The sequence below is a fragment of the Gekko japonicus genome, unplaced genomic scaffold (assembly GCF_001447785.1).
Source record: "Gekko japonicus isolate JY-2015 unplaced genomic scaffold, Gekko_japonicus_V1.1 scaffold2107, whole genome shotgun sequence".
NCBI lineage: Eukaryota > Metazoa > Chordata > Lepidosauria > Squamata > Gekkonidae > Gekko > Gekko japonicus.
In genome coordinates this window covers 138,984-150,970 of record NW_015168109.1, presented here as the reverse complement: position 1 = coordinate 150,970, position 11,987 = coordinate 138,984, and the positions used below count along the sequence as shown (strand labels likewise).

The window sequence follows — 11,987 nt, the reverse complement described above, 5'->3', positions numbered from 1 at the left end:
CCTCAAAATGTCGGGCGCAACTTCTCTATGGTAATTTCGTGTAGAGTAGGTCAGATTGGTATTTTGCAGGCCCTTCCTTCCGCATAAAACTCACTTCCGGTCCGGCACCTTTAAAAGTTCCACTGTCTTCCTTTCGCTAATGCCCGTCTAGGAATTCAACTTCCTGGATGTTTCACACGGACCTCTTTCTTTGTGACACCAGCCTGCTCTTCCCACGCTATTGTTCGTGAGTTTCGATTTTACAGTTGCGCACACGGCTCCATCTTCACCACAGGAATGTTAAACAATAAGCGTTTTTACAGTTTTTAAAGGCTTCAATCAACTTTTTTCTCTCCGGAATCGGATTTCTGGGATTTACTATTCATTTTCCGCTCAACCGCTTAATTCAAATTGACTCCAAACTCAGTTCAGGTAAGCGGCACGTTTTTGTTATCTAGCACGTTCAAAACGGGTTTCGCATTGTTTCTTTTAACTCACAGTTGTTGTCCTTCTTCAAAGAGGTCGGCTGACGAAGAATTTATGCCGGTAATCCGGCTCGATCGGCCACTATAGAGTTGCTTGGCACTTGCCTTCTTCGTGGGAGGAGGTCAAAGCCCAATTCAGCTTCTTCCGAAGCTGGATTACGCCAACCTCACACTCCCTCTAGGGCGCTGCTGCCTGCTTGTCCCCCCCCTCGCTGGGGAGTGATGCGTTGGGCTGTGTATTGCCCAAACTGTCAAAAGTGGCCGTCGCTCGCTTCGCACGATCGCGAAACGCTTCAGTCCTCCATCTTAGCCAGACCGGAAGCCCGTTCCTCTTGATCCTTCTGAACCGCAGACGGAATCACTGGAGGAGACTCTACCACCGTCGGCTCTACCACATGGTCTGGAGAAGTTGCTGGGGTGTGCTCACCTTGCTGCTGCTTTTCAGACTGATGACGGGTTGACACCCCTTTGTCAACATCAGTTTGCCAACTGGGTTCCTCAGGAACATTTGCAAAGTCTTTTAAGAACTGCTGGTAGATATCTTCCTCTGGCTTGGCCTCCTTTTCTGCCAGCTCAGGCTCGTGGACTCTGGGTTCCCTGGTCAGATGCTCCGCTAAGTCTTCCCCCACAAACATGGCTATCATGGTATAATAATGCACAGCTACCTTCCACGATCCACTCCAGCCTTTGCAGCTGATCGGTAGCTGGGCCACAGGGAGCACGATCCCTTCTACTTCATTCAGACTCCTTACCCGCCTCCCTTCTCCTGGGAGGAGGTACTTGGGATCAATTAGTGAGTGATGCACTGTAGTTATGAGGGAACCAGTATCTTGCCAGGCTACTACTTCTTGGCCATCTACCTAGACCTTCTTCTGGTGGCACTGGGGAATATACTCCGGATAGAATACAGGAGGAACAGCTTATACCTGGACTAAAATTTGTTGGTCTTAAAGGTGCCATGGGATTCCATCTCTTTCTCGCTCGCTCTCTTGCTCTCTTTTTCCTTCCCCCTACCTACCTCTCTCTCCAGATAGAGGATAGAGCAATTGAGGAAGCTTTTCTCTTTCCTTCCCCCCTCCCTTCCTCCCCAAAGGAGGAAGAAGAGATCTCAGACACTGGTGGGAAGAGAGGCTTGGTGACACGGCAGCAGTCCGGAGGACAAAGCAGGAGAGAGTGATTGAAGCTTTTCTCTGGTGCATGCACATGCTCTCTCTCTTTCCTTCCCCCCTCTCTTCCTCCCCAAAGGAGGAAGAGGAGATTTCAGCCATTGGAGAGAAGAGAGGCTTGGTGATACAGCAGCAGGCCTGGAGGATGAAGCAGGAGAGAGTGATTGAGGAAGCTTTTCTCTGGTGCATATGCACACTTTCTCTCTTTCCTTCCCCCCTCCCTTCCTCGCTAAAGGAGGAAGAGAGGCTTGGCAACGCAGCAGCAGACCAGGAGAAGGAAGCAGGAGACAGCCAGTTGCTCATGGGCTGGACGGTTGACACCTCTGCTATACACCATGGCAAAAATATCTAAAAATAGTAGCTGATTTTAACTTCTCTGGATCTATTTCTAAATAGATACTTTCTTCCAGCCTCCCCCCTACATTTACAATTACTATAGGTTTTTCCCATTTAATTACAAAGAAGCAGATAAGACTTGCGAAAACATACACCCACCTTTCTTTTTCTTTGCTATGGGCTGTGAGAACACATATTCCTCAGGACTTTATGCATGAACAAAAATATCCTCAGGACCAGCTGTATAATGAAGCAACCTGAGGGACTTGCCTTAGGCAGCAGTTTTTTCGGGGAGGTGGCATCCTCCCATCCTACCTGCCAACAGCCTCCTGTTGCCTGCACAAATGACTGCCCTAACATGGGAGCCAGAGGATAGGACCCTCTTTTTCACCTAGGGCTCTTTGAAAATAGTACAAGAAGTTGCTTATTTCAGTTCCCAGACTTTTGTGAGATTTCTCTGCTGATGAAGTTGCAGCTGTCATTTTTACTTTTCTATTGTCAGAGAAACCACTTTTCTATTGTCAGAGAAACCAAAACAGGTGGCCAAAAACTCACAGCTGGAAGTAACTGATAATGGTTCAGGATGTTTTGTGGTACATGCTTGACTTGTAGCGCCATATGTAAAGAGCTCTGTGGCATCAAGAAGGATTGTGTTCTATAGTGACTGGAGGTGGTGGCAGTGATGCAGGTGGGTGGTGGCCATTATTGCAGCTGCAATAAGGTGGGGGACAGTGGCTAATGCCATTGCTGCCTCAGGTGGTGAAAGATCTAAAGCCACTGTTATAATAAAAGAACAATGTCCCCCAAAGCTGAAAAAATGAAGGGGGGTGCATTAAAGAGGCTCATTTTCTGGGGCACCATGTGATCTAGGGCCAGCTATCCCTGATAGCAGCTCACCAAAATATTAGTGCCAAAGTATATAAGTCTGAAACCCTATCCAGATATCCATCCATCTATATATGAGAAAAGCATAAAGTATTTCGTTCCAAAGAAGCCCAAGCTGTATAATAGGCTTGGGGCTTCTATCCCCTAGGCATTTCTCCTCAACAAGCACCCTCAGTGGAAGATACCTTGCACATACCTGTAGGTGTTGCTACAGTGCTTCCATCTCCTATTGCTCGATACAACTGTCTGGCATCGCATTAATACACTCTGATTTGAGCGAGTGATTCTGAACCAGCAATTGCTTCAAAATGGCTGGATTGTAAGAAGCTAAAGGAGCTTAGCAAGTAGAATCGGAGCTCTGGTACTAACGTATCATATTAAAATGTCACTTGGATTCAAATTGCTTGCCTGGTCAGTGTGACAGAAATGATAATGCATCCATTTTAATTGTCTAGAGCTATACATGGAGCTGGGTGGCAGATTTATGTTCTATTAAAATGTCAGTGCCTGTGTGTTCCAAATGTATGCTTACAGATACAGGAATAAAAGGGGAAGAAGGAAGAGGATAGAATAAAGTTTTCTGAAAAACCCAACACCCTTTTCACTTGCAGAAAGCCATTCACACACAATAGGACTAGAAGGCTTGTGCAAACATTTTTAAATTTTTGCTATGCTGTGCAGAAAGGACACTGAACACGTCAGAGAGAAATCCATGAAAATATTCCCTCGGCAAGAATTCAAGGAGTGGCAATAAAAGTCAATACCAATTTCCAGGGCTTAAAAGGGACAGGGATCGAAAGAGACTTTTACATTAGGGAATTGTGCCTAATGGTATAGGTTTTCTGTATGATGTGATAGTGCTCTTCTTGAAACAAAAATTAAAAGGGTTACATTCAGTGTCCAGAATTCATAAAACAAAAAGCAAGTTGTAATTCAAATTTCAGACTTTTTTCAAGCAAATATCAAGTTTTGCAAAAAGTTCAACATTCCAACTTAAATTATGTTCTAAGTTACAATTTGTGGCACTTTTAGTATTATGTGGCCTGTATGTCAAAACACAGCATGGCGATTCAGATGGAGATTAAAAAGCAACACTTACAACCTTGTCCCAACAGCTTTAAAATATAATTTCCTGATATTTGACACTGTTTCGGTACAATCCTAGGCATGTCTAATTGGAAGTAAGTCCCATTGTATTCCATGGGGCTTCTTTCCAGGCCAGTGTGCATGGTACTGTGGCCTTAATAATAAAAGAGACTTACTGTTGAAACACTTCCTTCTTGTTGATGAACTTGAAAAACTCTGGCTCGCAGACCAGCCCATGCTGTTGACAGGTACTAGTGCATGCCTGTCCAGTCTCTGACAGCCACACCTGCATGGAGTTGACTGGGGGCCAGGTTGGGAGGCTGGTGCTGGCATTGTGAGCCCATAGCAGGTGAGTTGAGTTGGGCTGCAGAAAGAATGGGCTCGTGGAACTTTTCATAGCAGATGTGTCCGGTGGAACGGCAACAGCACAGAAATCCTATCAGGGTAGAAAATGATGGTTGATATGGAAGCATTTTCAAAAAGGTATGAAAATAGCAAATGGGGAAGTGAAGGCAGACAATGACTGAACTCTGAGAGATTTATGATGCGAAGAATGACTGTTTCCTTCTCCCTAGTTGGTAATTACACCTATAGTTCATCCAACCTGTTAATAACTTGAAGCTGTTCTAAATGGAAAGAGCTGACAGGTCTTCTCCAGAACAGAGTTTTTTCCTGCTGCCAAACATTCATTATTTGACATTTTTAAATCCCAAATGACATTTCTTGTATACTGAAATATTCCATAACAGCAAGGAGAAAGGATTCTGGTCCTGCCTACATCTGAGGGCTCTTCCACATTCTGATTTTCATCCCTTGTGTGTTCCTATTGCTTCAGGGTTCCCCCCCCCCCATGTTTTTTCTCTCTCTAGTAGTCCCAGAGGGAGCAAAACACATGTGGAAAAGGGGGGCCAAAGCAATAGGGACAAATGAGTGACACAAATGAGAATGTGGAAAAGCCCTCACTACACTCCAACCCACTATCCATTTAACAGAACAAAGTTTGAGTCCAGTGGCACCTTTATGACCAACAAAGTTTTATTCAAGATATGAGCTCTTGTGTGCAAAAACATGTCCTCAGATACAGTGAAATGGAACTTACCAGTCCGTACATATAGGCAGAGGTTGAGCAGTAAACTAGCATCCTCCGATATATATAATTCTATTTTGGTCATGGACTCCCTTGAACATTCCAACACGCTCCAAAATCAGTTCGCTCTCTGATCTGTCATTCAGAGGATCTCCCTATCCACCAGCTGCTTTGCCTGAGCCCTGCCTCCAACATTCTAAACAGTTTGCTGTTCCTCTCCCCCCCCACAGGCAGTCAGAACACAGAGGTTATTTGCATATGTGGCCTGATTTGCCTTTTCCTCGGAACACAGAGGTCGTTTGCATTTGTGGCCTCACTGGCCTTTCCCTCTAACATTCTAAACAGTTTGCTGTTGATGTTCTGAGGTAAAATAAATTTCCCATTAGTGTCTGTTGGGGGAAACCATGGTTGCCAATCTCCAGGTGAGGGCTGAAGATCACTCAGAATTACAACTGCTTTCCAGATGGCAGAGATCAGTTCTCCTGGAGAAAATGGTGGACTCTGTGTCCTTATATCCTGCTGAGATGGCCCCTTTATGACAGCCAATGTGACATAGAAGTCAGGGCTTCAGCTATTAAAACTGATGTCCAGGTGACCCAGATCAGTTCTCTTGGAGACAATGGCTGCTTTGGGCAGTAGATTCTATGGCATTATACCCTGCTGAGGTCCCTCTCCACCCAAAATCCTGTCCTCCCCAGGCTCTACCCCTCAAATCTACAGGTATTTCCCAACCCAGAGTTGGCAACCATGTAATCAGCTATGGAACTACTTTCCAGACCCTTGGAACCCAGAAAACATGGCACAGAAGGAGCTGCTTTTCTACCTTAGCTGCCACTGCATAACACCCCCCTCCCCCTCAAAAATAAGTCAGAGGTGGAGAGAACCATATCTGTTACCATGAGGCTGTCCTCCCATTCTACCCACTTGGGGCAGCAAAATGACTTGAGACAGCCCTGCCTTATAGCTAAGCAGAAGGAAAGAAACATGGCTTGCCTCCCTCCATTTTCCGCTTCCCTCTGCCGCCCCACCAGCCATAACCGGGACACTCATCTGGAGCTTCCTTCAAGATCTCGTTGTATTTCTTCCCACAATGGGCATTACTCCTAGTACAACATAAAGAAGATATTTATCAGAATCAGAAATAACAAGCTTGGTTTATATGGTTGTCCCACCACGGGCTCCTCCGTGGCCTCACGGGCTGCTGCGGTGGGACTGGCGCGACAAGTGCCGGACCATCGGCCCCCCTCAGAAGACCGCACTCCATGGAAAAGGGGTTTGAGCAACGATACAACCGTGAGGGACCCGGGGAGACTCACCGCATTCACCACACTCACCGCATCCCCCCCCCCGGGAGAGAGGAGTAGCGGGAGAGGCGGGGTCGAGGAGGCAGTTGGAGACACGCTCGCCTCCTCAACCACCGACAGGGGAGGGGCGCGCTCGGTCCCAGGTGGGGGACAAATGGAGAGACCCAGCCTTACCTGGAGGGAGGGGTCGGGAGACGCTGCGGTTGATGATGTCAGGACCCGGAAGCGGCCACTCACCTGCGCAATGCCGTTCAGGAGAGTAACCCAGAGGATCACAGGAGGGCAGGACTAGAGGCACACCATAGGGAAGGTGGAGGGAGGTGATTGATAGGTTCAGGACGTGGTGGTGGGGCAGAGGAGAGGAACGGGAGGAGTCACCAAGGGAGTGGGGGTGATAAAAGGAGGGAAACGAAGAGAGCCAAGGAGGATGTTGGTGGTGACTGGCTGGAGAGTGAGAGAAAGATAGCCGCTGTTAACCCCAAGGAAGGAGTACTGTGAGTGCGGAAACTCCAAAAACCTTCCAGGTCTGAGGCTCTTGTTTCCCTCCTGAGTCTTCAATCGTAGCAACCAGTCCTCCGAGCCCTGGGGAATACCCCAGGGCACGACAACGGATATCATTTAACAATGAAGATGTTTTAAAAGATGCAAAAACCAAACAGAGATAACACAGAGAGGCAAATAAAAACAACTGAGACCCTGTTGTTACGCTACATTTGTCTTTTAGTATATGTCTTATTTAAAATAGTATATCGGAATAGTGATCATAATGTAAGGCAATGAAAATTGGAATGTATTTCTCTGACAGAGGAGACATAACACTGCACAACTATTCACCCCACCTCCTGTTTGTTACCTCCATGCTTGAGAGAAGATGAATGTGGCATAACAACAGGGTCTCACTTATTTGAATTTAGTATTCCATGATTAAGAAGGATTAAGAAGGATATGTTGTGTGTGTGTGTGTTTACACATCAGTCTCCAAGTCTGACATATTTATTTGCCTCTCTGTGTTTTCCCACATAATTGAATCCAAACAAACGATGACCATGTGTACTTAGCTTGATATCTCTGTTTGGTTTTTGCTTCTGTTAAAACATCTTCATTATGTTCAATGGTAATCATATAAACAAGCTTGTTATTCCTGCGTCTGATAAATATCTTCATTATACTAATTTATTGCTCAGCCTCTACCTATATGTATGGACTGGCACGTTCCATTTCACTGTATTTGAGGAAGTATGCTTGCACACGAAAGGTCATAAACTTTGTTGGTCTTAAAGGTGCCACTGGACTAAAACTTTGTTTTCCTGCTTCAGACCAACACAGCTGCCTACCTGGATCTATCCATTTAACAGTAATTATTCAACCCAGCTTCATTGGTGTGAATTGTGACATATTAAGAGATGATACTTAGATGTTTTGATATATGATTCTTTCTATGTATTAAGGCTTATATAAAACAATATATATATATATAAAATTATTTGAGATATTTTATAATCGTCTGTAGCACGGTATTTGCTGAGTCTTGATAGGATGGGCTGAGAATGTTTAGGTGGATGGAAGTTGGAGAAAACTGACTGCTGAGAGACCTGAAGTGGTATTTTTCCTGAGGGAGTGGAGGATTTTTATAGGCAAAGTGTTCCCAAGAACAACTTTAGAGAAGTGTGAAAGGCAGCTGGCAGAAGAGGGACCATTTTCTGGTGTGGGGCTGTTCTTCTGGAGTGTTTGGGGTTGCTGTGGGGAAACATTGCTTCTCAGAGCGTGTAAAGAGGATATATGTCACCAAGCATCCAGACCTTGAGTATGTCAGTCGGAGCCCAGAGACTTACTTCTTCTCTCACCCTCAGTCTGGCACTCCTCAGTATACTTTATTTTGTTGTTAACAGTGGCTGCGATCACACGCACAATTATTCCCACCATAGGCGCAAATGCCGGGCGGATTTAAAGGGCGTGATCAGATGCAAACATCTAGGAAGTGCCTTGCACCCATTGGCAACCCATTTTGCTCCACCGCAGAAGCGGAGTAAAAAGACACTGGGGAAAGTTCGGTAGCAAACGGGTTTGCTACAGGCCATAGTCGGACTTTCTCTTGCCTGGTTGCACCAGCATGCTCTCATGGTGTCAGGATGGTCTGATCGGGCCATCCCAAGTCCACGCCGACCCCCCCCCTCAGCATGCACATCATCACACACTCCATAGAGAGCCCACAGTGCTGAGATGCAATTCATTGATTCCCCGTTTAAGCACAGTTCATCTGATCATGCGGTGGTGGGCTGTCCCCGCAGCTTCCAAAAACTGTGTGATCATGCAACTGCAGGTCAATTTCCTCCAGAGGGAATAGCCTTGCTTCCCCACCCCCCATGTTATCTTGTGCATGTTACCGCACCCAATGTCCCCTCTAAGCTGAGTTAGTGTGAGCTAGCTCACAGTTTTTGAGCCTCTGGCTCACACATTTTTGTCTTGGCTCAGGAAGGACGGCTCCAGAGCAAACTAATTTATCCAGCAGCCAAATCTCTTGCTCACAACTTTAATGCCAGTAGCTCACAGAGTAGAATTTTTGCTCACAAGACCCCGTAGCTTAGAGGGAACATTGACCGCAACCAGTGTTCTATTCAAAACTCCCAGTTCTATAGCCCTGGTTCTCTCTCCCTTTCAATAAACAATGTTTATTATTTATGCACAGAAGGGCTCAGGGTGGGTTACAACAACAAAGCTGCAGTTCAGGTTTTAAAAGAGGCATTCAGAACTAACCCAGCCCCTTTAAGCCCCTTTAAGGGTTAAACATGTTACAGAAGAAATGGGCATGCATTAATTATTACCTCATAACTAGTGATGGTCGCAAAGTTACTCATCTTGAAATATGAATTTGGGTAGCTTGTAATGCTCACTTGCAACCTGTATATAATGACTCCAAGTCAAAGAACAGCCATGCCCTTCTTTGCTTCCCCTTACCCTTCTTACCAATGGGGAAGGGACACCAAGATTTCTCTTTTCCTTCCTCTCAGTTCCCCTCTCCCTTCAATGCATACAATGCTGTAAAACAGCTTCTCAAGTGCTGGGGGATTTGGAAACAGCTCTCCAGAGCTCCTGGGTATGTATTACGGAAGGGAAGGGGGTGGTAGGCAAGGTTTAAGAGGGCCTGAAGGGTGTTGAAATCTTTCTGCACTGTCAGTGACATTACTGGGAAGATGTCAGGCTTTTGAATCTGGAACTGTCCCACCTCTTTTGGAGAACAGCTCATTTTGCTCAGCCCAATTCCAAAGAGAGCTTTTGAAATCTGCATATCATTCTGTCTCAGATATGAAGAGGCAAAGTGTCTTTTTCAGCACATATATATGCACTGGGAAGGCAGGTATACCTTTTGCATGTTTCCATAGTGTTCTCAAGAGCAAAGGAGCTTTAGACTTTGCTCTTCCCCTTTCACAAGAGACTGGATTATTTCTTTGGTTTTAATTCAGACAATAGTTACAAACAACCTCAGTGTTAAGAATGTACCCCTACATGATGTATTCAAAGCATATCACCTTTGCCAGTTAGCAAACAGTGAAAAAATGTTGAATAGAAGCCATTAACACTGATGCCAAATCATGCAGAAACAGATTAATGTTTCTAGATAAAACATTCAGAAATGAACATCCCTATAATATAATTAATATCTCTTCACTGATCATTTTGAAAGAGCATATATTTCATATGAATAAATTTTAGATGGGTTGCTGGGCCAGTTTGTGGCATTTGATGAAGGGGGCTCTGGATCACAACAGTTTATGCCACAATAAACTAGTCTTTGAAAGGGGCAGGAATCTTTTCTGTTTTATAAGAACTTTTTCTTTAACTCCCTCTCCCCATATTAGCAGTTCTTCTGTCATATAAATCCTTGAAGTGGCAAATGTGGGGGTTCCCCTCCCATATCACAACTATTTCTTCTAAGCCATCAATGAGATTTAATCCACATTAGAAAAATGTACAGTGACTGTGAAGTTAGCACTAGCTGGGCATCAAACCCAATTGACTTCTGAGTCAGAAAAAAACTACTGATCAAGATGTAGATTGATTACCTGGTACTGAATATAGGCATGAATTCTTTCCAGCATCCCTTCAGATGTGTACTCGTAGGGCAGGTAGGGATCAACCTGGAGTAAGGGAAGAGCATTGAATATAATTTGTAGGAGAAGACCATCCCCATCTCCAGGTTTTTTATTTAATAAATGGAGGAAACAGGAAAAGGATCTCATATACTATAGTGTGCTAAAATTTTGTAACTGGGAAAGGCATATGAAATCAGCAATTCTGAGTGCACTTACTGAGTTTGCAGTCTTTCTCAGTTTTTACAGAATGTATAAAGTACTGGGTATGTAAGAGAGGGAAGAGATGGATGTAAGGAGACAGGCCCTCTAAAAAGTTCAAAGAGGCTCAGGCCTCTTCCAGCTCTGACACCCCCAGTCATAATAAAAACAATAATACATGATATACATAGTCAATCTAATTCAGATATTAGGTTGAGAGATTTGTTATGTTCAGAGCAAATACAGCCATTTGTCCCAACTTTAGATGGAGGACTAGCTGGTGGGGTCATTGAGGATTCATGACGAGGTAATCCAATTAATTCATTCAGAGGGTGCTCTATTAAGAGGTTACCATGAGAACCATTTTTGGTATTTCGAAGATGATTGGAGCTCTGGGACAATATATTTTGGGTGCTCCTCCTTTGTAATTGTCATTCAGCATCCACTGAAGAGCTTGGTTCTAGGAGGTCTGTCGTAACACTCAGGTTTTTATGGGCTTTGGACCCATCAACTGGCTGTATCTCTGAGTCTTTAATCTCACTCAGTTTATGGCACATAAAATCCAGTCTATCAATGTTGCTCATTGCAAGGGAGATTCCCAAAGGAGTCAAAAAGATCATCCTCTAGAGGATTTGCCAAGTACTTATGTGTCAGTTGTCTTTTAGAGTCCAAGGGGGTCAGGTTTGTTTCTTGGCCAGCTTGTGCATGATGATGTTCTGAAGGGGTTTGTGTGTTCTCCATGGATTCACCCTGGTCATCCCGGGAAATTAAGTTCATTTGGGATGTTTGATGTACCTCTGTTTCCATTAGTGACCCCTCTTGTAATGGTAAGTTCATATCAGCACCAGAGGATTTCTTATAGCACAAGGGTAATGTAATAGCATTTTGGAACACCCGTGTTGGAAAAACACCTTTGGTTACAAACTTGGCTTCTTCTTATGAATCAGAGAAGGTATTCTAGTAGAAGCAAAGGAGAGAAGAACTTTTTGAGACTGATTTGTGAGATTAAGTGTTAGATCGCCGCTAACAAAGATCCGGAGAGTGATTTCAGCAAAGTGAATCAGCTTTATTGGAGTAACGAACAAGCACTTAAAGGCATTCATAACCAGAACAGATTAACATTGGGAGCTAGGCTCCTTTTAAACAATCCCGGGCTAACATAGCCCCGCCTATCTCTCCCTTATAATAAAAGAGTAGTGGGTGCCAAAATTCTAAAGTTGGCCCCTTTAGTGTATGGATGCTTGAACTGTCAGTCAGAAGACGCTGGCAGAAGACTGGCTGCTTTGTGCAGTCCCGCCCAGTGTTTCAAGGTCTTTTGCATATGGAAGCTGATTGGACTTCACTACATTCCACACCTCAACCCCCCCCCC

General features: G+C 44.7%; 1 protein-coding gene across 1 annotated transcript in view; it reads right to left on the bottom strand.

Annotated features, from left to right (window-relative positions):
- Positions 1–11,987, bottom strand: part of MGAT5B (mannosyl (alpha-1,6-)-glycoprotein beta-1,6-N-acetyl-glucosaminyltransferase, isozyme B) — a gene marked incomplete at its 5' end in the record, with an annotated part of 154,185 nt that overhangs the window by 16,904 nt on the left and 125,294 nt on the right. Inside the window, 2 exons of the mRNA XM_015414819.1 lie at positions 4,114–4,373; positions 10,390–10,464. Of these exons, the coding sequence (XP_015270305.1) occupies positions 4,114–4,373; positions 10,390–10,464 (335 nt within the window). The remainder of the gene's footprint in view (positions 1–4,113; positions 4,374–10,389; positions 10,465–11,987) is intronic.